Source organism: Equus przewalskii, chromosome 9, assembly GCF_037783145.1.
Source record: "Equus przewalskii isolate Varuska chromosome 9, EquPr2, whole genome shotgun sequence".
Taxonomy (NCBI): domain Eukaryota; kingdom Metazoa; phylum Chordata; class Mammalia; order Perissodactyla; family Equidae; genus Equus; species Equus przewalskii.
In genome coordinates, this window is record NC_091839.1 from 26,230,033 (window position 1) to 26,256,109 (window position 26,077).

The 26,077-nt window shown below is 44.9% G+C and overlaps 1 protein-coding gene across 3 annotated transcripts in view; it reads left to right on the forward strand.

Annotated features, from left to right (window-relative positions):
* Positions 1 to 24,366, forward strand: part of LOC103553601 (zinc finger protein 850-like) — a 74,001-nt gene extending 49,635 nt beyond the window's left edge. The window contains exons 1-4 of one of the 3 annotated variants that reach the window (XM_070558722.1): positions 5,745 to 6,036; positions 9,480 to 9,606; positions 9,935 to 10,052; positions 19,586 to 24,366. In XM_070558722.1, the coding sequence (XP_070414823.1) occupies positions 19,846 to 22,248 (2,403 nt within the window). In that variant the 5' untranslated portion in view covers positions 5,745 to 6,036; positions 9,480 to 9,606; positions 9,935 to 10,052; positions 19,586 to 19,845 and the 3' untranslated portion in view covers positions 22,249 to 24,366. Of the gene's footprint in view, positions 1 to 5,728; positions 6,037 to 9,479; positions 9,607 to 9,934; positions 10,053 to 19,585 lie in introns of those variants that run through there. The other 2 variants (XM_070558720.1, XM_070558721.1) reach the window with 2 other exon arrangements.
* The last annotated feature ends 1,711 nt before the right edge of the window (positions 24,367 to 26,077 follow it).

Here is a 26,077-nt window from a genome sequence, read left to right on the forward strand (position 1 = left end):
GATGCCTTCCGAATGGGATGCCTTTACTTTGAAATGTGTAATCTTTTCATTGTTGACAGAAATATTGACTTTGAAATCTGGCCTAACTCAAGATCCTCAAAGTCATCTGTTGTTCATTTCCTGCATTTTTTAAAAGTGCACATACGATATGAAGATTTTTTTTGTGCCTCTGACGGTGCCCCACGTCTGTTAGACTCCAAAACTTAATTCTAATTTGTCTAAGTGTAAAGAAAGTTCCACTCTGAGAATTGGTTTTTAAAACTATCAGAATGACTTTTTTTTTCTTCACATGTATTGTAGGTTGTGGCTTTGATAAAGTAACAGGGTCTGAGTCACACCCTCACTATGCAAGGTGTGACTACTACAGCGTGACAAAACTACTAAACCATCAAATTAAAATCTGAGAGCAGATTATGTATGGGGTTAAAGGAGGAGGCAGGGAGCCCAGGAAGAGGCCATTGTAATAGTCCAGGTGAGTGCTGATGAATCAGAGTGGTAGCTGTGGAGGTAGGAGAAACATTTGGATTGTAGGTCAAGTTTTTTAGAAGGGCCAAGTAGATTCTTGGATGTTTTAGGTGAGGGAGACATAAGGAGGAGTCAGAGATGACCCAAGGGTTTTTGGTCCTAGCAGCTGAAGGGATGGAAGCCCCATCAACTGGGATGGGAAGTTGGTGTTATACTAATTTTCACTGGGAATATGAGGAATTTTGTTTTGGCCCTGTGAAGAGTCAGATGTTTTAGAGAACTCTGAGAGAAGTCATGAAGTGGGCAGCTAGACATATAGGTCTGGAAATCTGGGGAGGGGTTCTGGCTGGAGACATCCAAAAGTGGTGGCTATTGTGCAGGCCAAGGTGGAGCTCTGGATCACATTTAGGAGGGGAATTTACATCATGGTGGCAATGCTATTAGTAGGTCAGGAAGAAGGAGGTGGTGCCAAGGAGTGGGTCTCTTACTCCGGGTGGTGGGCACAAACACAGATGAGGGAGATTAGTAGTCACAAAGAGGGGAGGTGAATGGGAGGATGGTCTGGCAGGTGACCAATGCTCCCATGGGATGAGTGGACATGAGATGGTTGCAGAGGCATAGGAGTAATTGAGACAAGATGATATTGAGTCTGGGCTACTGTTATTCACCACTGTATGGAATCAATAAAATTGTGTGGTGAGCTTTCTTGGGGTCTGAGGTGTTTCAGTCTTGCTGGTGGATAAGGTCAGGGGCAAAGGTTGTCTTCTGTGAGAGTCACTACACCTGTCATGGGGACCAGTGGGGCTGGGATTTAAATGAAGGTTTTGAGGAGAGGAGTGGGTTGTGGCTGCTGAGGGGACAGCAAGTTCAGCACAGAAGTGGAAGAGGGTCATGGGGTCTCAAACTCACATGTGGTACTGGGTGGCACATATTGAAGAAGGGATCAGGGGCAGGTGGAGAGGCCTCCAAAGAAGCATTCAGGGCTTTCCCTGGCATTGGGATCTATCAGAGGTCGAGGGTTGTGCTGGATCGTGTGTGAATTTGTCAAGGACTCTCTGGATGCCATGTGCCAAGTCCATGGGTGGGTCCAGGGAGACACCTATGGGGTGGGGCGGGGAGGTGGCTGTTGGAGGGTGACTCTGGTGTCTGGACATGTGAGAGAGATGGTCTACAGAATGATGTGCACATCGAGAGGAAGTGTGAGCTGATGACCCCAGGGCCTTCCTGTTGGGGACTGAGGTGGAATTGAGAAGCCAGGTTGCCTTGTGTCTGGGAGTCATGATCTTGGGGGCCCCAGGGTTATTTCCTGGCAGGAGGGGTTGGGCCCTGCAGTCCAGGCCTACTGCTTAGACAGCGTCTATCTGCCCTCCTGCCTCTTGTTGCTGAGGACTGAGCAGGGTGTTCATGGGACTATGAGGAGAGCGTGGGCATCAGTGGCACCAAGGACTGGCACCTCCTCTGAGATGCTGAGCTCTGGAGGAAGGTGAGTATGGACGTGGGTCCTCAGAGAGGCTGCTCCTCATCTCATCTGTCCCCATTATGTCAGGTGCTATGACATGTGAGGACACGCTTGTGTATTTCTGGGAGGGGTGGGGTACCTTGATGAGCTCAGAGACACCTGTACCGCGAGGTGATTCTGAAGAACTTATCACTTATATCCTAGTATCCTCGTTGGGCAAGGCACTCACACCCTCCCCAGTGACCTGGTCTAGGTTGTACATCCTCCACCCCCCGATCCTGCTTTCCCTGGGGGGTGCTCTGTCCTTCTCACATCAGGACCATGGGCACTGCTTCCTTCCCCCATTTCCCTGGGCAGGTGCTGGGGTTGATAGGGCTGGGTTGCTTGCACTGGCCTCTCCCCTCCCCTGCAGCCCTGCCTGTGCTGCCCTGAAGCCCCATAGGGAAATATTCTGGATCAGAAGTTTACGGTGAGCCTAATAGAGCCTAGTTTGCTTGCCTCTGCCTGGCCAGTGACTGTGTCCAGATCCATGGCACCTCTGTACCCCAGGTTTCTCCCTTCCTTTAGCTGACGTTTCCTCGTGCTGGTTTGTGCCAGGAATTACTTGTGTTTACATGGTCACTACTTCCCTGGACCATGAGCTTTTTTTCAAGACCTCCTGCTTGGTTCTCTTTGTAGTGTTTAGACCTCTTTCCTGTGGTCCATTGTGTGCTGAGTTGTTCTGGATGACTGCTGCCCACTCACCTGTTCAGATTTTCCTTCAGTACTTGTGTCCTCCATGTCCCATGTAGCTGCCAAACTAGAGCCCAGGGGAAGAGTCCTCTGTGCTTCACAGGATGGACATGACTCCAGCCATGGCAGGGCGGGCTCAGAGGGGACCTGTCCTTGGTGAGTGGTAGCTGTGGAGGGTGTGACGTCAGGCAAATGTTTAGATCATAGCAAGAGCCTGTCCTGTTCCACCACAGCTTTGGTGCCACTGCCAGTGGCCACACCCCATTTCTACCTTTCCTTCCCCATACTGACACTTTGCTAACTTGTCAATTCTACTGCTTGTCATTTCTTGTGTGACTTCCAGCCCAGGAAAATCTCCACCTCTCTGGACTCCACATCTGACTCGTTTCTCTCCCCACTCCTTCTGCAGTGCTCTCCAACACTGGCCCACAAATGTTGTGCCCTGAGGTGTGAACATATCCTTAAATTGGCCTTGAACTTCTGCTAATTTGTTGCAGTTGGGTTTTCCTGGGCTTTTACAGGCCTCTGCACAGCCTTAGGTGTATCCAGCACACAAGTTCCTGTGAAAGCCTTTGGTGGAGGAAGGAGTTACAAATCTGTCTTGTCTCCCCATGCCACACCCTGTCCTTGTGCCCTAATCCTGGTGAAGCCTCTACCATTCTGTGACCTTATAGGCCCAGTAATGCACAACTAGACTCTCCCTCCCACTTCTTGAAAAGAATCCCATTCCTCATTCCTGGACGTAATTCAATGGAGTAATTCAGTTGGATGTAATTCAATGTGTCAGTGTAGATTCATTCCTCCCACCACCATCAACACGTACTTCACTGTCACTTCTTTGCTTTCAGGTTTGGTGCAGAGCAGAGAACACAGAGCTACCTTCTGAACAGTGTTTCTGTAGAAAGAGTGGCTCAGGTCAGGACTCCAAAGGCAGGTCCCTTCATCCATACATCCACCACATGAAATGTGTCTCTCCATCTTGAAATACACTTTTACATTTGACTGAGCACCATGGAAAACATGGTGGGCAGAAAGTGTGTATAAGAGAGCACCCTGTACCAAGCAATTTTATTTCAGTGCAAACCATCAATGTTACCAGGAACAGCACATTGGTGAAAAACTTCAGAAGCAACAAGGACAGGGCCTCATTGTGAAGAGCTGCAAATTCCATGCATCCAGGAACCCTTTACCTGTGTGGAGGCTGGGAAGGACTTCCTGGCCACCTGGGATATCTCCATAAGCAGGCCACTCACACCAGGGAGAGGCCAAACAAAATCATTGAATGTGGGGTAGCAGAAAATGTCATCACAAATGGAGCGAATGCAAGAAAGCCTTCAGCTGCAAATGCAGTCTTGTTCAGGACCAGGGTGTCCACAATGGAGAAAGGTGTTAGGTGTGTAGTGACTGTGGGAAATCTTTTCGCTGCAGCCCCACCCTCAATCATCATTGGAGACTTCACGCTGGAGAAAGACCTTAGTTGTGCAGGGAATATGCAATTACTTTGTTCAGTATAACAAAAGTGGAGCAAAGCCTCTGTGACTAGTCATCAGACTGATTTGAATCTCGTACATCCAAACATCCAGGGGAGATTCCCCGTAAGTCTAATTTATTTGGGAAGCATGAGTAGTTGTGTTGCACTTTCTACCTTGCCGAGGGGCCTTCTCAGATTTACGTCATTACGTTTCTGTTGTTGAAGCCACTTCATCTCTACCACCTGGCAGGTCCACACAGTGTGCATCAGTCACCACCCCACTGTGCTCAGGGAAGCTGACCTCTGTTCTCTCAGGTATTGGAGCAAATTAGGAGTAGCCTGAGCCCTCAGGGCTTCCACATTCCCTTCTCTCTGAGTGGCTGGGGCATGGACTTCACCCAGTTTTGTCCTAGAGGATACCTAATGAATTCTACCAGCACCTTTCCACGAAGGACTACCTTTTCAGGGAAATGTTGGTGTCAGGTGACATTTGTGAAGAGTTTTTCTAGCTCCCAAGTCACCAACCTAACAACTACCTGCCACACATTGATTTGGATTGTAGGATAAGAAAGGCCTTACTGTTTCAGTCCTCTTTTTCTTGGGGATTCTATTCACTGTATGGGGTGGTTTATAAACAGATTTGGGCTCTGCAAGCATTACAACTTTTGTGTAGTCCCTCTGAAGGATGAGTGTTACTGTTCAAAATTGGGGTTTTCTTGCCAGATGGGCATAATCAAGACAATTACAGCATCAGCCTTTCGGAAGAGAAGTCAGCTTTATTCTGCGAGATGGAGCTGCAGGGAGACAGGGGAATGTGTACCCTCAAATCTGTCTTCCTGATTCAAGGTTGGGGAGAAACTTAAGAGGTTAGGTAAAACAGGCTGGCACTTGGACATGCTAGCCAGACAGGTTTTGATTGGAAGGCTTCAAGCATTTATGGTAAGGTTCTAAACATTTATGATGAGGTTCCAAACAATTATAGTAAGGTGGGGAAGGTATTTTAACACCAGATCTTCCTGAATGATGGATCCCTCCCTTCTGATAAGAATGCAACTTTTAGGTTCCAGCCATGTCCCTGGCTTTCAGTTCCATGGGGAGGAGAATCTGGGTTCTGTGGTTATTTCAGGTCAAGATTTCTTCTTCTGGGCATGCTCTGGCTACGTGACTTTGCAAGTTTTCCAAAAGACAATTTCTTAATTACTGTGTTGATAGGATGGGGTCAGTTGAACTGGTCCTGGATGCCCACAGTTACAACAGTATTAGAGCGAAAAATGGCACATGAGTTTTGGGCAAATTTGCTTTGTTTCCCATGACCGCTCATGAAATATTTGTCATCTTAATTCATGGCCTGAATGCGTAGGTGATCAGTTGCAGAAAGCAGTCTCCGAAAATCTCATATGGCCCCTTTAAGAATGGGTGACCCTCCTCCGCCCTTGGAGAGAGAAGCATCATTTCCCGACGTTCCCTGCGGTAGATCTTCACATTTTCCCCTGGAGGCCCCGGAGCAACCTCTTTATCTCTGCCTCCGCCTGTGGGCACTACATTACCCAGAATTCTCTGCGACGAAAAGTTGCGTCGCTCAGCCAACGACGGCTCAGAAGGAAGGCGTTTCCATTTGGCCACACGGCTGAGGCGGGGCTTTGGGCGTCCTCCTCGAGGGGTCATTTTGGTGTTCGCGGGTTGGTTCACTTTGTCAAAAGTTCCGAAGGGCCTGGCGGAACCGAGGAAGCGCGCGAGGAGGCGCCGTCCCCGCGGCCCAGGCGGCTCTGAGGCTCGGCGACGCCGCCCGGGGCCCCGCGCCAGGCCCGGGCCAGGGAGTGCCGCGCCCGGCGCCTCGTCTCCCGCCGCTCCCGGCCCCGCTCCGCCCCCGAGGCCGATGGCGGCGGCCGTGCGGAGGGAGCCGGCTCAGGTGAGCGCTCGGCTCCGGCCCGCCCCGCCCGCAGCGCAGCCCGAGCTCCAGCCCTCGGGCGGGCGCTGCTCCCGGGCCTGCAGCCCAGGCCCCGGGGCCGGGCCGGGGAGGCGCTCGTGGGGCCTGTGGCTGCGGGCGGGGGCCGGGCTGCGGGCGAGGGTCCCGGGCAGACGGGCCCCGCGTCCGCGTTGTGTTCGCAGGGAACAGTGTGAGGAGGGGTCCCCCCTGGACCGGCAGGGGAGGGGCTGCTCCTTCAGTCCGAGGGCCCCGGAGCCGGGAGGGCTGTGACCAGAGAGGGACGCGGTGCGTGTTGGGGTTTAAAAAGTTCTCCAGGGCCGGCTCGGTGGCCTAGTGGTTAAGTTCGGCGCGCTCCACTTCAGCCGCTGGATTCGGTTCTGGGCGGGGAGCTACACCGCTCGTTAGCGGCCATGCTATGCTGGCCGCAGCTCACACACAAAAAGAGGAAGATTGGCAACAGATGTTAGCTCAGGGCGAATCTTCCTCAGCAACAAAGAGGAAGATTGGCAACAGCCGTTAGCTCAGGGCGAAACTTCCTCAGCAAAAAAGAGGAAGATTGGCAACAGATGTTAGCTCAGGGCGAAACTTCCTCAGCAAAAAAGAGGAAGATTGGCAACAGATGTTAGCTCAGGGCGAAACTTCCTCAGCAAAAAAAAAAAAAAAGAAAAAAATGTTTTCCAAAGCTGCTCGGAGAGAACAGACGGGAAGGGGTGAGGAGGCCGGGGAGGCGCAGGGAGCGGAGTCCTGGTCCGAGGGCGCAGAGCTGGTCCGAGGCAGCTCTGAGGACTGAGGCCCGGAGGTCAGTGTGTGAACCCGAGGTCACCGGGTCCCAGGGCGGGGTCCAGGGGAGGCGTGTGCACGTGGAGCCCAGCCTGGTGGCCTGCCTCTCCCCACAGGTTTTGGGACGCAAAAAGCTCTTATGGAACCTGCACAGGGAAGGAGAGGGTGTCCCAGCCCCTCAGTGGTATTAACACCAGCCGTGTGGTGTCCGTGATTGTGGCGTCCTGAGACTCTTCACTTGCTGCATTCACAGCTTTTGGGTATGGGGACCCTGAGGATCCCCCTAAGCCGTGTGTCCTGAGTGCAGGCCGAGGGTGACATGGAGGTGTTCCAATTTCTGATAACCAGTATAAACAGGTGTGGAAGGTTATCCCAGGATACCAGCGTGTGCGAATGCTTGGAGGTGTGACTGAGCTGGAGACAGGGGACAGCAGGTCTCCATTCTGTGAAGAACAAAGAGCAGGGGGTCAGGGATCAGTCCTGTAATGTGGCCGCCTGAGAAGTTGGGTGTCTACTATGGACATAATGAGAGATCTGGATAAGAGGAAGTAGGTGGTGTTACCCAGGTCTTAACAGGCTCCTTCTCGTGCAGAGAAGAGCACAGACTGTGGGGTTAATGGAGGAGGCAGAAAGCCCAGGAGGAGGCTACTACTGTAATCCCGGTGTTGATGAACCAGAGTTGTGGCCACGGAGGTGGGAGAAAAGTTTGCATTCTAGGTCCGTTTTTAAAGACTGGCCAAGTCAATTTTAGGATGTTGTAGTTGAGGGAGGGCCAGCCCCGGTGGTCTAGCAGTTGATTCAGAGCTCTCACTGTGGCAGTCTGGGTTTGTTTCCCTGTCAGGGAACCACACCGTGTTTCTGTCACATGTTATATCGTGGCAGCTACTTGTTGCTGTGATGCTGAAAGCTGTGCCACCAGTACTTCAAATACCAGCAGAGTCACCCATAGTGGACAGGTTTCAGCGGAGCTTCCAGATTGAAACAGGCTGCGAAGAAAGACCTGGCCACCCATTTCCAAAAAACTTGGCCATGAAAATCATATGAATAGCAGCTGAGCAGCGTCTGATATGACAATGCTGGAAGATGAGAAGATGGCGCAAACAAGACTGGACAGGGTTCTGCTCTGCTACACACAGGATCTCCAGGAGTGTGAATTGACTTGATGGCACTAACAGCTACAAAGTTGAGGGAGAGGTTAGGGATGACTGCAGGGTTTTGGGTTGTAGCCGCTGAAGGGATGGAAGCTCCATCAAGTGGGATGTGGAAGTTGTCAGTAGGTTTATTTTCCTTGGGAATATCAGAAGTTTTATTCAGGCCGTGTTAAGAGTCTGACATGTTTCAGAGAACAGTGAGTGGAGGCGTCAAGTGGGCATCCGGAGACCCAAGTCTAGAAATCTGGGGAGGGGTTCAGGATGGAGACTCTCAAATGGCTACTGTGGCTCTTGTGTGGACCCGGGCGGAGCTGTGGATCACATTTACGAAGTGGAACGCGGGATATAGTGATAATGCTGTTCGCGAGTCAGAAAGACTGGGGTGCATGCTGAGGAATGGTTCTGTTGCTTAGCACCTGGTTGAGGTTCCTGAGTATGAGAAACACAGGTGAGGGAGGGTCGTGGCCATGGAAGGGTGTGGGAGAGAGCATGATCTGGCAGGTGGCCAAGGCTTCCATGGGATGAGTGGGTGGGAGATGACTTCAGAGGCAGAGGAGTAAATGAGACAGGTTGACAGGAGACTGGGGCTCCTGCGAATTCACTACTGTTCGCATTCACCAGCATTGTGTGTTGAGCCCTGATGGGGTCTGGGGTGTTCGAGTCTTGCTGGTGGATAAGATCTGGGTTGAATGTAGTCATTTGTGAGAGTCACTGTGCCTGGCAGGGAGACTGTATGGGCTGGGGTTTTAAGAAAGATTAAGTGGGGAGAGGCAGATTGTGGCTGCTGAGGGGACAGAAAGTGCATGACAGAAGTGGAAGAGGGTCATGAGTATCTGAAATTCACATGTGGTTCTGGGTGGCTGATCTTGAAGCAAGGATCAGAGGCAGGTGGGGAGGCCTTCAAAGCAGCATCTGGGGCTTTCCCTGGCTGTGGGATCCATCCGAGGACTGGGAAGGTACTGGATTGTGTTTGAGTTTGTGAAATGCTCTCTGGATGCCACATGCCATGTCCACGGGTGAGTGCCAGGTGATGCCTGTATTGTAGGGCAGGGAGGTGGCAGAGCTCTGGGGACTAAAGATATGAGAGTGTGGTGTCTCCATAATAATTTGCCTTTACATAGGTATTGTGAGCTGAGGGCCCCAAGGCCCGTGTAGTGGGGACTTAGGGGTGAAGCATGAGCCCACGGCTAGCTGTGTCTTGTAGCTACACTCTGGGAAATGCAGGGAAGTTGCTTTGCAGGAGGGATGGGGCCCTGCTGGCCAGGCCCAGAGCTTGGATGGCATCTGTGTCCCCCTGCCTGTTATTTCTGAAGGCTGAACACAGTGATGATTGGGACCCTGAGGAGAGCGGGTGTCAGTGGCAGCAGGACTTAGTATCCCCTCTGAGGTGGAGAGCTCTGGAGGAGGAAGAGTGCGGAGTAGATGTGTGAGATGAGGGCTTGTGGGTTCTGAGAGGGAGAAAGTTCATGGTTTCCTCTGTCCCCATCCTGACAGGACAGTGTGACCTTTGGAGACGTTGCAGTGTACTTCTCCTGGGAGGAGTGGAGGCTCCTTGGTGAAGCTTAGAGGCACTTGTACTTCAGTGTGATGCTGGAGAACTTTGCGCTCATATCCTCACTGGGTAAGGCCCTCTCCCTCCCCATGACCTGGACTAGGCTCTGTATTTCCTCCCACTCCTTTTCCCTAGGAGGTGCTCTGTCCTTCTCACATGTGAACTGTGGGAATTACATCCTTCTCTTTCTTTCTGGGTGGTGCCGTGTTGCTAGGGCTGGGTGTGCACCGCCCTCTTCTCTCCCCTGCAGCCCCAGTACCCTCTGTACTGAGCCCTCACAGGGAAGGATTCCAGGTCAGTAGTCTTGCAGTGAGGCTAGTGGATGGCGCCTTGCTTGCCCTCTCCGTGGCTGGGTGAACGTGTCCAGCTCCATGGCACTTCTCTGTGTTTGTGACAGGGTTTGCTCCCTTCCTTGACTGACATTTCCTAGGACCTGCCTGTGCCAGGAATTGCAGGCATTGTCATGATCACTACTTACCTGGACCATGGGCTATTTTTCAAGACTTTTCTATGAGGTACTTTTTATAGTGTTTCTACCTTCTCTTCTTCCTGCCCCCCAATTCCTACCCACTCTGCTTTATTGAGGTATAATTGAGAAATATATTTATATGTTTATTTAATATATTTAAGTATATTTACTTACATATATGTACATATGTGTACTTATATACATATAAGTGTGTATTTAATGTATTTATTATTTATATGTATATTTAATATAAAATATATTTAAAGTGTGTAGCATGATGGTTAACATATATTATGAAAGAATTACCACAATGATCTTAATTAATCCACCCATCACCTAAGCTAATTGTCTTTGTTTTTCTTTTTTGGTGAGAACACAAGATCTACTCTCAGCAGATTTCCTTGTACAGTACAGTATGAGTCACTGTAGTCGGCATGCTGTACGTTAGATCCTCAGAACTTATTCATCTTATGAATGAAATTGTATCCTTTGACCAACATCTCCCCATTTCTCCAGCCCTCTGCTTCTGGCATTCTACTTTCTGTCTCTATGAGTGTGGCTTTTTATTTTAGAGTCTACATATAAGTAATATCATACAGTATTTATCTCTGTGTGATTGGCTTGATTCACTTAGCATAATGTCCTCAAGGTTCATCCATATTGTTGCAAGTGGCAGTTTTTCCTTCTTTTGTATGGCTGAATAGTCCAGTGTGTGTGTGTGTATCTCACATTTTCTTTATCAGATGAACACTTAGTTTCCTTATCGGCTATTGTGAATAATGCTGCAATGAATATGCACATGCAGATATTTCTTAGAGATACTGATTTTGTTTCCTTGGGATATATCCCCAGAAGTGGGAATGGTGGATCACATGGAAGTTCTGTTTTTAATTTTTTGAAGAACTTCCATAATATTTTCCATAATGGCTGCACTAATTTCCGTTACCAGCAACAGTGTTTAAGGGTTCCCTTTTCTCCACATTAATTTGATACAGTCCCACTGGTTGATTTTAGCTTTTGTTGCCTATGAGTTTGATGTCATATGCAGAAAATCATTGCCAAGAACAATGTCAAGGAGGCTTTTCTCTGTATTTTCTTCTAGGAGTTTTAAGGTTTCACTTCATACATTTAAATTTAAGTCTTTAATCCATTCTGAGTTCATTTTCATGCATGTGATAAGATGAGAATCCTGTTTCCTTTTTTTGCATGTGGCTATCCAATTTTCCCATCTGTATTTATTGAAGAGACTGTCCTCCCCCCATTGTGTTTTCTTGGTGCCCTTGTCAAAGATTAGTTGACTGTATATGCGTGGATTTACTTCTGGGCTCTCTCTGTTTTGTTCCATTGGTCTGTCTGTTTTTATGCTGGTACCATACTGTTTTGATTACTGTAGCATGTAAGATAGTTTGAAATCAGGAATGTGGTACCTGCAGCTTTGATCTTCTTTCTTAAGATTGCTTTGGCTATTCAGGCTCTTTTCTGGTTCCATTTGCTTTTTAGATGTGATTTTTTCTATTTCTGTGAAAACATTGGAATTTTAATAGGAATTGTGTACAAAGAGTAGATTGCTTTGGGTATTATGGCCATTTTAACAATATTAATTCCCCTGATCCAGAGATAATGGGGTATCTTTCCATTTATCTCAGTCTTCTTCACTTTCCTTTGTCAGTGTTTTCTAGTTTTCAGTGTATACATCTTTCAACTTCTTGGTTAAATTCATTCCTAGGTATTTTATTGATCTTGATGCTGTTGTAACTGGGACTGCCTTCTTCCTTTCTCTTTCACATAGTTCATTGTGAATGTACAAAATGCAAGTGATTTTTGTATGTTGATTTTTGTATCCTACAAGGTTACTGAATTTGTTTATTCATTGTGACAGTTTTTTGAGGGAGTCTTTAGGGTTTTCTCTGCGTAAGATGATGTCATCTGCAGAGATGATTTTACTTCTTTTTTGGTTGGCGTGCCTTTTGTTTCTTTTCTTGCCTAATTGCTCTCTAGGACTTCAGTCCCATGTTGAATAGAAATAGTGAGAGAGTGGCTATTTTTATCTTGTTCCTGATCTTAGAGGACAAGCTTTTAGCTTTTTTTTTTTTTCCTGCTTTATCTCCCCAAACCCCCCCTGTACACAGTTGTATATCTTAGTTGCACGTCCTTCTAGTTGTGAGATGTGGGATGCCGCCTCAATGTGGCCTGACAAGCAGTGACATGTCCGCGCCCAGGATCCGAACCCTGGGCCGCCGCAGCGGAGCGCGCAAACTTAACCACTCGGCCACGGAGCCGGCCCCAGCTTTTTACCATGAATTCTTTGTAGACTGTAGGCTTATCATATATGACATATATTCTGTTGAAGTATGCTTTTTCTATCCCTAATTTGTTGAGAGAGTTTTTTAACTATTTTATTCAGGTGACATTGGTTTATAATATTGTGTAAATTTCAGGTATACCTTATTATATTTCAGCTTCCGTATAGACTGCATCATGTTCACCACCGATAGTCTAGTTTTTATTCATCACCATACATATGTGCCTCTTTACTCTTTTTTCCTTCCCTCTACCTCCTTCCCCTCTAGTAACCACCAATCTGTTATCCTTATCTGTGTGTTTATCTTCCACCTATGAGTGAAATCATACGATATTTGTTTTTCCTCTATTTCACTTAGTATAATACCCTCAAGGTCCATCCATGTTGTCGCACATGGCACAGTTTTGTCCTTTTTTATGGCTAAGTAGTATTTCATTGTGTATATTTGTGTGTGTGTATATAATAATATAATAATACTGCAGTGAACATAGGGGTGCATATATCTTTTTGAATTAGTGTTTTCATGTTCTTTAGATAAATACCCAGAAGTGGAATAGCTGGATCATAGGGTTTTTAAATTTTTTGAGAAATCTCCATATTGTTTTCCATGTGGCTGCACCAGTTTGCATTCCCACCAACAGTGTATGAGGGTTCCCTTTTCTTCACATCTTCTCCAACACTTGTTATTTCTTGTTTTTTAATAATAGCCATTCTATGGGTGTGAGGTGATATCTCATTGTAGTTTTGATTTGCTTTTCCCTAGTAATTAGTGATGTTGAACATCTTTTCACGCGCCTGTTGGCCATCTGTATATCTTCTTAGGAAAAATGTCTGTTCAGATCCTCTGCCCATTTTTTGATCTCGTGGTTCAATTTTTTGTTGTTGAGTTGTATGAGTTCTTTATATATTTTGGAAATCAACCCCTTGTCAGATATATGATTTGCAAATATCTTCTCCCAGTTGATGGGTTGTCTTTTCAATTTGCTAATGGTTTTCTTTGCTGTGCAGTAGCGTTTTAGTTTGATGTAGTCCTATTTGTTTATTTTTTCTTTTGTTTCCCTTGCCCAAGGAGACTGGTATTCAAAAAGATACTGCTAAGCAGAATGTCAAAGAGCAGACTGCTTAGGTTTTCTTCTAGGAGTTTTGTGGTTTCAGGTCTTACATTCAAGTCTTTAATCCACTTTGAGTTAATTTTTGGGTGTGGTATAAGGTAATGGTCTGCTTTCGTTCTTTTGCATGTGGCTGTGCAGTTTTCCCAACACCATTTATTGTAGAGATTTTCCATCCTCCATTGTGTGTTCTTGGCTCCTTTGTCAAAGATTAGCTGTCCATAGATGTGTGGTTTTATTTCTGTGCTCTCAATTCTGTTCCATTGGTCTGTGTGTCTGTTTTTGTGCCAGGACCATGCTGTTTTGATACTATAGCTTTGCTGGATGTTTTGAATTCAGTGAGTGTGATACCTCCAGCTTTGTTCTTTTCTCAGGATTGCTTTGGCTATTTGGGGTCTTTTGTTCCATGTGAATTTTAGGATTCTTTGCTCTATTTCTGTGAAGAATGTAGTTTGGATTCTGAATGGGATTGTATTCAATCTGTAGATTGCTTTAGGTAATATGGACATTTTAACTGTGTTTACTCTTTCAATCCATAAGCAGAAAATATCTTTCCATTTCTTTATGTCTTCTTCAATTTCTTTCAATAGTTATATAGTCTATTAGTCTTATAGTCAATAGTCTTATAGTTTTCAGTGTGTAGATCTTTCGCCTCCTTGGTTAAATTTATTCCTAGATATTTTATTCTTTTTGTTGCAGTTGTAAATGGGATTGTATTCTTGATTTTTCTTTCAGCTAGTTTGTTGTTAGTGTATAGAAATTCACCTGATTTTTGTATGTTGATTTCCTACCACACAGCTTTAATATATTCATTACTTATTTCTAATAGTTTTTTGGTGGATTCTTTAGAGTTTTGCATATGTAGAATCATGTCATCTGCAAATAATGACAGTTTACTTCTTCCTTTCCAGTGTGGATACCTTTTATTTCTCTTTCTTGCCTGATTGTTCTGGGTAGGACTTCCAATACTATGTTTAATAAGAATGGTGAGAGTCAGCATCCTTGTCTTGTTCCTGTTCTCAGAGGAATAGCTTTCAGTTTCTCATCATTGAGTGTGATATTGGTTGTGAGTTTGTCATATATGGCCTTTGTTATATTGAGATACTTTCCTTTTATACCCATTTTATTGAGAATTTTTATCATAAATGGATGCTGCATCTTGTCATGCTTTCTCTGTCTTTTGAGATGATCCTGTGGTTTTATCCTTATTTTGTTAATGTGGTATATCACATTGATTGATTTGCTGAAGTTGAACCATCCCTGCATCCCTGGACTAAATCCCACTTGATTGTGCTGTATGTTCTTTTTAATGTATTCTTCCATTTGATTTGCTAAAATTTTGTTGAGGATTTTTCCATCTATGTTCATCAGCTGTATTGGCCTGTAATTTTCCTTTTTTGTGTTGTGCTTGTCTGGTTTTGGTATCAGGATAATGTGGGCTTCATACAGTGAGTTAGGAAGCATTCTGTCCTCTTCAGCTTTTTGTGAGAGTTTGAGAGGGATAGCTATTAATTATGTCTTCTTTGAATGTTTGGTAGAATTCACCAGAGAAACCATCTGGTCCTCGGCTTTTGTATTTAGAGGAGGTTTTTGAGTACTGTTTCAGTCTCTTTACTTGTGATTGGTCTATTCCAATTCTCTATTTCTTATTGATTCAGTTTTAGGAGGTTTTACAGTTCTAAGAATTTATCCATTTCGTCTAGGTTATCCAATTTGTTGGTGTATAGCTTTTCATAGTATTCTCATAATCCTTTTCATTTCTGCGATATTCATTGTAATTTCTCCTCTTTCATTTCTGATTTTATTTACTTGAGCCTTCTGCCTTTTCTTAGTGGGTCTAGCTAAAGTTTTGTCAATTTTCTATATCTTTTCAAGGAACCAGCTCTTAGTTTCATTTATTCTTTCCGTTGTTTTTTTAGTCTCTGTTTCATTTATTTCTGCTCTGATTTTTATTATTTCCTTCCTTCTACTGACTTTGATCTTTGTTCTTCTTTTTCTAGTTCTTTTAGGTGTATAGTGTTAGATTGTTTATTGAGATTTTTCTTGTTTCTTGAGGTTGGCTGTATTGCTATAAACTTTCCTCTTAGTACTGCTTTTGCTGCATCCCATAAGTTTTGGTATGTTGTGTTTTCATTTTCATTTGTCTTGGGGTATTTTTTTATTTCTCCTTTGATTTCTTCATTGATCCAATAGTTCAGTAGCATATTGTTTTGTCTCCACATATTTGTGACTTTTTCAGCTTTTTTCTTACAGTTGTTTTCTAGTTTCATACCATTGTGGTCAGTAAAGATGCTTGATATGATTTCCATCTTATTAAATTTATTGAGGCTTGCTTTGTTTCCCAGTATATGGTCTGTCTATGAGAATGTCCCATATGCACTTGGGAAGAATGTGTATTCCTACTCCTTTTTGATGGAATGTTTTATATGTATTAAGTCCATCTGGTCTAGTTTTTCATTTAAGGCCGTTTCCTTGTTGACTTTCTGTTTGGATGATCTATCCATTGAGGTAAGTGGAGTGTTAAGTCCACTACTACTATTGTGTTGCTGTCAATTTTTCCCTTTAGGTCTGTTGAAAGTTGCTTTCTATACTTTGGTGCTCCCGTGTTAGGTGCATATATATATAAATAAATGTTATGTCTTCTTGGTGGAATGTCCCTTTTATCATTATATAATGTCCATTTTTGTCTCTTATTATCAGTTTTGTCTTGAAGCCTGCTTTGTCTGATATAAGTATGGCTACACCTGCTTTCTTTTGGTTGCCATTTGCTTGGAACATCATCTTCCATCCTTTCACTCTGAGCCTATGTTTTTCTTTAGAGCTGAGATGTGTCTCCTGGAGGCAGTCTATTCTTGGGTCTTGTTTTTTTAATCCATCCAGCCACTGTGTCTTTTGATTGGTGAATTCAATCAATTTAAATTTAGAGTGGGTATTGATACATGAGGACTTAATATTGCCATTTTATCGTGTGTTTTCTAGTTGTTCTATATTTCCATTGTTTCTTTTTCCTTATATTTCTGACATTTCCGTTTGGTGGTTTTCTGCGATGGTTTTTCTCCTTTTTTTCTGTATTTATGGTTTGTGACTCTGCTCTGATTTTTTGTTTTGTGGTTACCATGAGGTTTGTATGAAAGATCTCATAGATGAGATAGTCCTTGCTCTGCTCATAGCATCTTATCTCCATTGGCCTATGCAGGTTCTGGGGTTTTTTTCCTTTCTCTTCTGTGTTTTTGTTGTCACAAATTATTCTTTGTTGTGTTGTGAGTTTGCAACCAAATTGAAGTGGTTATAGTTCTTTTTGCTGCTTTCTTTCCCTTTAGTTTTTATGTTATAATTAAGTGTTTACTAACCTATTCTGGTATATGGTTACAATTTTCTGATTCTCTCTGTTTATCACCTTGCTCAAAGCTTTGTAAGCCTTTTCCTTTTTGTTTCATGTAGGAGGGCTCCTTTCAGCATTTCTTGTGATGCTGGTCTGCTGGCAGTGAACTCCCTCAGCTCATTTGTCTGGGAAAACTTTTATTTCTCCTTCATATCCGAAGGATAATTTTGCTGGATAAAGTATTCTTTGCTGATAGTTGTCTCTCAGTATTTTGAATACATCATTCCTCTCTCTTGTAGCCTTTAGGGTTTCTGCTTAGAAATCTGCTGAAAGCCTGATATGAGTTCCTTTGTAAGTTATTTCCTTCTCTCTGGCTTCCCTTAGTATTTTTTCTTGTCATTGACTTTTAACTTTTTTTTTAAGCTCCTTTATTTTATTTATTTTTTGAAGAAGAAGAAGATCAGCCCTGAGCTAACTACTGCCACTCCTCTTTTTTGCTGAGGAAGCCTGTCCCTGAGCTAACATCCGTGCCCATCTTCTTCTACTTTATATGTGGGACACCTGCCACAACATGGTGTGCCTAGCGGTGCCATGTCCACACCTGGGATTCGAACCGGTGAAACCTGGGCCACTGAGAAGCGGAACATGCGAACTTAACTGCTGCACCATCAGGCCAGCCCCCAACTTTTGACATTTTTAATATTATATGCCTTGGAGAAGGTCTTTTTGCATTGAGATAATTAGGAGTTCTCTTATCTTCATGTACTTGTATGTCTAGTTCCTTCTCCAGGCTTGGAAAGTTCTCAGCCATTATTTCTTTGACTAAGCTCTCTGCTCCTTTATCCCTCTCTTCTCCTCCTGGGATACCTATTATCCTTATTTTACTTTTCCTAATTGAGTCAGATATTTCTTGTAGAATTTCTTCATTTTTTAAAAAAAATCTTAGATCCTCTCCTCCTCCACCTGAATCATTTTTAGACTTCTATCTTCAGGCTCATTAATTCTCTCTTCCATATGATCTACTTCTTGAGAGAGTTTTTATCATGAAAGTATGCTGAATTTTTTAAAATATTTTTTCTGCATGTATTTTGATGATCATGATTCTTATCCTTCATTCTATTAAGGTGGTGTATCATATTGATTGACTTCCATACATTCAGGCATCCTTGCATCCCAGGGGTAAATACCACTTGATCTTGGTGTCTCATGTTTTTAATGTGCTTTTGAATTGGGTTTGATAGTGTTTTAGTGAATATGTCTGCACATATGTTCATCATGAATATTGGGTTGTAATTTTCTTTTTTTAAAGTGATCTTGTGTACCTTTGGTAGCAGGATAATGCTGGCCTCATAAAGTGAGTTTGGAAGTGGCCCATTCTCTTTGATTTATGGAAGAGTTTGTGGGGGATTGATGTTAACTTTAAATGTTTGGTAGACTTCACCAGTGGATGTACCTGGTCCTGGGCTTTTCATTGTTTGAACATTTTTGATTACTGATTCAGTCTACTTACTAGTTATACATCTATTCACATTTTCAATTTTCATGATTTAGTCTTGGTAAGTTGTTTTTGTAGGAGTTTATCCATTTCTTCTATGTTATCCAATTTGTTGGCATTTGTTGATAGTGGTCTGTGATGATCCTTTGTGTTTCTATGGTGTAAGTTGTAATATTCCTCTTTTATTTCTGATTTCTTTATTTTTTATTTTTTCGAGGAAGGTTAGCCCTGAGCTAACATCTGTGCCCATTTTCCTCTATTTTTTTTATATGTGGGACGCCGGCCACAGTGTGGCTTGATAAACAGTGCATAGGTCCACGAACTGGTGAACTCCAGGCTTCCAAAGCAGAGCATGCAAACTTAATCACTGTGCCACCGGGCTGGCCCTCTGATTTCTTTGAGTCTTTTTTTTTTTCTTTTAGTGTACCTAAAGCTTTGTAAATTTTGTTTATGTTTTCAGAAATGAAATCTTTATGTCATTTATCTTTTTTGTGTTTCTAGTCTCTGTTTCATTTATTTTAGCTCTACCCTTTGTTCTTCTCTCTCTAGTTCCTTGAGATATAAAATTAGGTTGTTTATTTGAGATCTTTTTCTTTCCTAATGTAGGCATTTATTGTTCTAAATTTCCTCCTCAGAAGTGCTTTTGCTGTATCCCATAAGTTTTCGTATGTTGTGTTTCTATTTTCTTTATCTTAAGGTATTTTTTGGTTTCTTCTTAGACCCATTGGTTTTCAGGATTGTGTTAATTTCCACATATGTTTTGAATTTTCCAGCTTTTCTCCTGTTATTGGTTTCTAGTTTCATACCACTGTGGTTGGGAAGATACTTGATATTATTTCACTCTTCTTAAATTTGTTAAAACTGATTTTATGACCTATAACATATGATCTGTGCTAGAGAATGTTCTGTATGCACTTGAGAAGAATGTGTATTTTGCTGCCCTTTGGTGAAATGCTCTGTATGTGTCTATTAGGTCCATTTGATCCAAAGTATAGTTCAAGTTCAAACTTTCCGTATTGGTTTTCTGTCTGGATGACCTACCCATTGTTGAAAGGGGAGTATTAAAGTCCTCTATTATTGTTGTGTTACTGTGTGTTTCTGTCTTATACACCCTGCCACTCTTCCTTGTATCACACCCTATTTTTGTATCCTTCCCATGGTGAGGTCTCCACCATTCTTTGACCTTAGGTGCCCTGTAATTCATAGCAGCACTTCAACTATTTTCCAACTTTCTTGTCTTGAAGAGCATCCCATAGACTCATTCCTAGATGATGCAAATAAACATTTGTGGTGGGATTGCCTGCTGCCTGTAAGGTCAACATGTACTTCTCCAATATTTCTTTGTGTGCAGGTTGCTGCTGTGGAGCAGAGGATGTGGAGGCTCCCTTTCAACAAAGCGTTTTGTAGGTGTGTCACAAGCCACAACTCCTACTGCAGCTTCATCTTCTCAGAAGATTCAACCCTGTGAGACGTGTGGCCCAGTCTTGAGAGACATTTTTCCACTTGGCTGAGCAGTAGGGAACACAACACAGCCAGAAACTGTTGAGGTGTGGGGCCTTTGTGGAGCAATTGTGTTTCAGTGCAGACTTTCAGCAGCACCAGGATCAGCACATGGGAGAGAAACCCTTCAGAAGCAGTGTGGACAGGGCCTCATTTGTGAAGAGCTGCAGATTCCATATGTCAGGGAACACTTTTCCTTGGGGGGAGGTTGGGGAGGACTTCCTGACAAGCTTTGGACATCTCCAACAACAGGCCACTCACACCAGGGAGAAGCCAAAGAAACTCGCCCAATGCGGGTCCACTTTACCAAACAGAAGTCATTACACCTGGGGAGAGTGCAAGAAATCCTTCAGCCCCAAAGGCCCGCTTATTCAGGACCAGGGTGTCCACACTGGAAGTCATTGTTTTGTGTGCCATGAATGTGGGAAAACGTTCAGGTACAAATCCTCATTTCTTGTGCACCAGAGAGTCCATACAGGAGAAAAGCTTCATATGTGTGGAGAATGTGGCAAATCTTTTAGGCAAAGTTCAACCCTTAATCAACATCGAAGAATTCATACTGGGACAACACCGTACAGATGCAGCAAATGTGGGAAATCCTTAAGCCACCAATCTGTCCTCATTCATCCCCAGAGAGGGCACAATGGAGAAAATAGCTATGTGTGCAGTGATTGTGCAAAATCTTTTAGTGATGGCTCAGTGTTCATTCAACACAAGAGAGTTCAAATTGGAGAGAGGCCTTATAAATGTAGTGACTGTGTGAAATCTTTTACCTCTAGCTCTGCCCTCAGTTATCATAGGAGATCTCACAAAGGAGAAAGGCCTTATGAGTGCAGTGATTGTGGGAAATCTTTTTTCTCTAAGTCTGTCCTCTGTTATCATCAAAGAGTTCATTCTGGAGAACGACCTCATGAGTGCAGTGAATGTGGGAAGTGTTTTATCTTTAGCTCCCAACTCCGTTATCATCAGAGAGTTCACACTGTAGAAAGGCCTTTTGAGTGTAGTGAATGTGGGAAATCTTTTACCTGTACCTCCACCCTCCACTATCATCAGCGAGGTCACCTTGAAGAAACACCTTATAAGTGTAGTGACTGTGCAAAATCTTTTATGTCTAGCTCTGCCCTCAGTTATCATCAGAGATCTCACACAGGAGAAAGGCCTTATGAGTGCGCTAAATGTAGGAAGTTCTTAAAGGATAGAAGCCAATTCAATCAACACCAGAGAGCTCACACTGGAGAAAGGCCTTATGTGTGCACTGAATGTGGAAAATCTTTCATTCAAAGAAATTGCCTCATTTCACACCAGAGAGTTCACACAGGGGAAAGACCTTACAAATGCAAGGAATGTAGGAAGTCTTTTACCTCTAGCTCCAGCCTTCGTTATCATCAGAGTACTCACACAGGAGAAAGACCTTATGAGTGCAGTGAATGTGGGAAATCTTTTACGATAAGTTCTGTCCTCCGTTATCATCAGAGGATTCATAGTGGAGAAAGGCCTTATGAGTGCAATGAATGTGGGAAATGTTTTATCTTTAGCTCCCAACTGCATTGTCATCAGAGAGTTCACACTGGAGAAAAGCCTTACCAGTGTAATGAATGTGGGAAATCTTTTAAGAATAGATGGAAGTCCATTATACACCAGAGGGTTCACACTGGAGAAAGGCCTTATGTGTGCAGTGTATGTGGGAAGTCCTTTACCCGAAGAAATCTCCTCACTATACACCTACGAGTTCATTCTGGAGAAAGGCCTTATGTATGCAGTGTATGTGGGAAATCCTTTACGCAAAGAAATCACCTCACTACACACCTAAGAGTTCATTCTGGAGAAAGGCCTTATGAGTGCAGTGAATGTGGGAAATCCTTTATCCAAAGAAAGAACCTCATTTTACATCAGAGACTTCACACAGGAGAAAGGCCTTATGAGTGTAGTGAATGTGGGAAATCTTTTATCCAGAGAAAGAACCTCATTTTACATCAGAGAGGTCACACAGGAGAAAGGCCTTATGAGTGCAGTGAATGTGGGAAATCTTTTACTTCTAGTTCAGGCTTCTATTATCATCACAGAGTTCACACAGGAGAAAGGCCTTATGAGTGCAATGAATGTGGGAAATCTTTTACTTCCAGCTCAGGCCTGTATTATCATTACAGAGTTCACTCAGGAGAAAGGCCTTATGAGTGCAGTGAATGTGGGAAATGTTTTACGTCTAGCTCGGGTCTCCATTATCATCAGAGAGTTCACACAGGAGAAAGACCTTATGAGTGCAATGAGTGTGGGAAGTCTTTTACCTCTAGCTCAGGTCTCCATTATCATCAGAGAGTTCACACAGGAGAAAGGCCTTATGAGTGCAATGAATGTGGGAAATCTTTTACCTCTAGCTCGGGCCTCCGTTATCATCAGAGAGTTCACACAGGAGAAAGGCCTTATGAATGCCGTGAATGTGGGAAATCTTTTACTTCTATCTCGGGCCTCTGTTATCATCACAGAGTTCACTCAGGAGGAGGGCCTTATGAGTAAAACAAATGTGGAAAATCATTTATCACTAGTCCTAAACTCCATTGTCGTCAGATGACACAGAAAGGTCTTGTGGGAGCAGTAAATGTGGAAAATCTTTTATGGGAAAATCTACCCTTTCTCAATGTGGAGGATTCACATTAGAGAAACACGTAGATGTGCAGGGGATGTGCAATTCCCTGGTTCGGAGTAAGGACACCAGAGGAAACTGAGAAGCCATTTGTCTGAGTTGAATTTCATATATCTGAATATGCACAGTGGGGAAATTCCCCATAAGTTGTGGGAAGTGTGTGTGGTATGTTGCATTTTCCAATCTGTTGAGGGTTCTTGCCACGTTTATGTCACAGCCAATTTCTGCACCAAAGCCATTTCACCTCTACCATCTGGCAGGTCCACACAGTGCATCAGTCACCACCCCAGTGTGCTCAGGGAAGCTGACCTGTTTCCTCCTCTATGTAAATTAGGAATAACCTGAGCCCTTAGGGAGGTCAGCTTTCCCTCCTCCACTCCCTTGGGCATGGACATGTGTCACTGTTGTCTCAGACTATCACATGAGTTCGCCTGGCAGCTTTTCACAAAGATGACATTTCCCAGGACATGTTGGTCTTACGTGATACTTGTGAAGTTTTTCCAGCTTCCTAGTCAGGAACTGGAGAATGGCCTGCTGCACATTGCTTTGTCTTGTACAATAATGAAGGGCTTCCTGTTTAAGTTCTGTTAATCTTGGGTGTTTTCTCACTGTGTGGGGTAGTTTACAAACTGTGTGGGCTCTACAAACATGAAGGGGTGAACAACTTTTTAGGGGTCTCAAACTTTGTGTGCCTGAGGATAGTGTGATGGCAGAAAACAACTTGCCACTTTTGAGTAAATTTCCATTGCTCCCACAGCCTCCCAGGAAAGACTGCAGCGCTTTCTGGTCCTCATTTGACCCCTGGATGCTGTGGTTCAGGAAGCCCAGTGATGACCCTGAGGAGAGGGTTGGTGTGAGAACCTCAAGTGCATCTGAGGGCAGTGTGAATTTTCCCTTCCTCACAGGAGGTCTCACAGGGGACGTCAGCACTGTGGAGGGGATATCTTCCCCAGATCTACAAAGAGCCATGTGGCCTGATATCCCCAGTTCCATTGGGCAAGGGTCACTGGGTCCAAGGGAACCATAATTGGTAGAGAAACACTGGCTTAACGGACTGGAGGAGACTGCAGCCAGCTGGATGGAATGTGCCTCTTCTGAAAGTGCATCCAGAAATGGTTCTGTGGCAGTGACTATGCAGGATCAGTTTGTACACAAATCTGATCACCACCAGGCATGTTTATTTTGTGTAGCTGATGTCATTGTCATCAAAAATAAAAGATTTTGTGGATTTCTGTAGCCTCCCAGTGCTGTTCCCCTCAAGGCCATTACTGCATAGGCAGGAAAGAAGAATGGGGATCCACAGCCCAGGGATGTGGCTCTTGTGATCCAGGCAGCATTCCTGTTGACTTGGGTGGAAATGTCCTTCATTGTTCCCCATATTTGTTGTCACTGAGGGAAGACTGACTCCCCAGAGGGCATGAGGAGACAGGTGGTGGAGTCAATAAAGGGTTGCCAAACCTATTTTCCAAAAAGAGTAGGGCATACATTTTTTTTCATCCTAAACCACTTTTTAAAGTGTTATTAAGGTATAATTTACATGTACTAAACTACATGTATGTAAAGTGTACAATTTGATGTTTTGACATGAGTGTGAAGTTCTGAAACCATCATCATAGTCCTGATAATGACCTTATCTGTCTCAGTATATTTGCCTGACATCCTATCATAATCTCTCCTTGCCTTTCCCATCTCTCCAGCTAACCATTCATTTACCTTCCTTTATAAAGATACCTTTGCATTTTCTTGAATTTATAGGATTGGAATCATAAGCTGTTTAGTCTATTGGGGTTTGTTTTTTGTTTTTTACTGATTTCCTTTATGTTTCATAATTAGAGATTTACCAATGATAAATGAGAAGTTCATCTTTTATTTCTGAGTAATATTCTTATCTTTGGATATACCACTGTTCATCCATTCATCTTTTTATGGTGGTTTAGCTTGTTTCTAGATTTAAACAATTGAAAATAAAGGTGTTGCAGACATTCGTATTAGTTCTTTGTATGGTTGTTTCTTTTATCTTTTGTCAATAACATAGAGTGCAGTGTCTGAGTCACAGGGTAGATGAATGTTTAACTCATGAAAAACTACCAGACTGTGATCTAACATGATTTCTCCCTTTTGCTTTCCCACCAGCAGTGTGTCAAAGTTCCGTTTCCTCCAAATCCCTGCCAGTACTTGATGTGGTCCTCCTTCAGTTTCAGCCATTGATAAGTGTTGGTGCTTTCTCAGTGTCTTTAATTGCATTGCCAAAAAGATTCTTGATTTTGAGCCTTTTTTCATGTCTTTCTTTGCCAGTTGTTTATTTTTTGTACAATTTCTGTTCATCCCATTTGCCTATTTTCTTTCATATGAGTTATGGCTATTTCCCTTTTCATTTTCAAATAAGACACTGAAACAACAAAGACATGCTGGAATTTTACTCTTAAGACAGCCTGAGCGACATTTTTCTGTATGGAGTCATTATTTCTAAATACTGGAAGGATATTTCCTCATTGTTTTCCTCAGACTGTGTGTGTCACACATAATGTCATGGTCAGAAACACCCTACGTGGCTAAGTTTCGTCCGCATTATGACCTTAACGTCCATCGCTTGAGTCCCGGCATTCAGTAATACAGTAAATCTAGCCCCGGTTCGTACGTAGTGTTTGCCAATTCCCCAAGTGTCAGTGCTCCCACCGTGGAAGCGAGATGTGCTCAGAGAAGGAGTGGAAGATTCCACTCGGGTCCGCGGGCTTTGGCGGGAAACCAGCCTTGGCGTGTGCGGGACACTCCCCCAGGCCGGGCAGCAGCTGCGGGAAGGCGGGAAGGCGGGAGGCGGCAGAGGCCTCACACGCGGGTCAGCGGCGAGGGTCCTCCCCGAACGTCGGGGGTCTCGGAGACCCGAGTGGCCTCGCCTTAACAACGAGGGCTCAGAGCTGACACCTGCGGTTCCGGTGGCGCCTCCGACCCCACCCGGGACCTTGTGAGCGGGTCCCCTCGGACCGCTGTCCGTCTCGCCATTGGCCCCCTTCCCTCCGTCCTCACTGCCGGGTGGTCTCCCAGAGGGGTCCCCTGCCGGGCATTGCCCGCGCTGTGGGCCGCTTCTCCCGGCGCCCCGACTCCGGGAGGACTCCCGCCTTCCCGCTGGGGCGGCGGCCCCCGCGCCCCCGGGACCCTGGGCAGGTCTTTCCTCCGCGGCGCCACCGCTTCGAGACCCGGGCCGCGTGGGACCAGAAGGGACGCCCGCCCACGGCTCCCTGCGCTGCTGCCCGGGAGGCCCCTGAGGCCGCGGCCCGGCGCCGACCCCGCTCCCGCCCGCCCGGCAGCGCCCCGCCCTCCGCCCCGCGGCCCGGGACGCGCGGAGCCGCCGGTCCCGCCGCTCGGGCGCCCCCTGGCGGCGCGGGGACGTCGGCGGGCGACTCGGCGACTCGGCGTCCGAGGTCTGACGTCGAGGGAGAGACGGCCGTCAGCCGGCGAGCCCCAGACGCAGACGCCCAGAGACCGCACAGCAGGGAAGATGCCGAGACCCCCGGGTAGCATGTCGTTTGCAAACGACGGGAGATCGAAGTCAGGGGATCTTCGTGAAAGAAGCCCGAGGGGAAACCCCTCCCCTCTAGGGGACCGAGAGCGACCGCCGCCGTCTCCTCAGAAGCCCGGACAGTGTTGAGAGCAAACTGACCTTCCTAGAGCTGCGTGCCCACAAAATTACCCTCCATCGGTGCA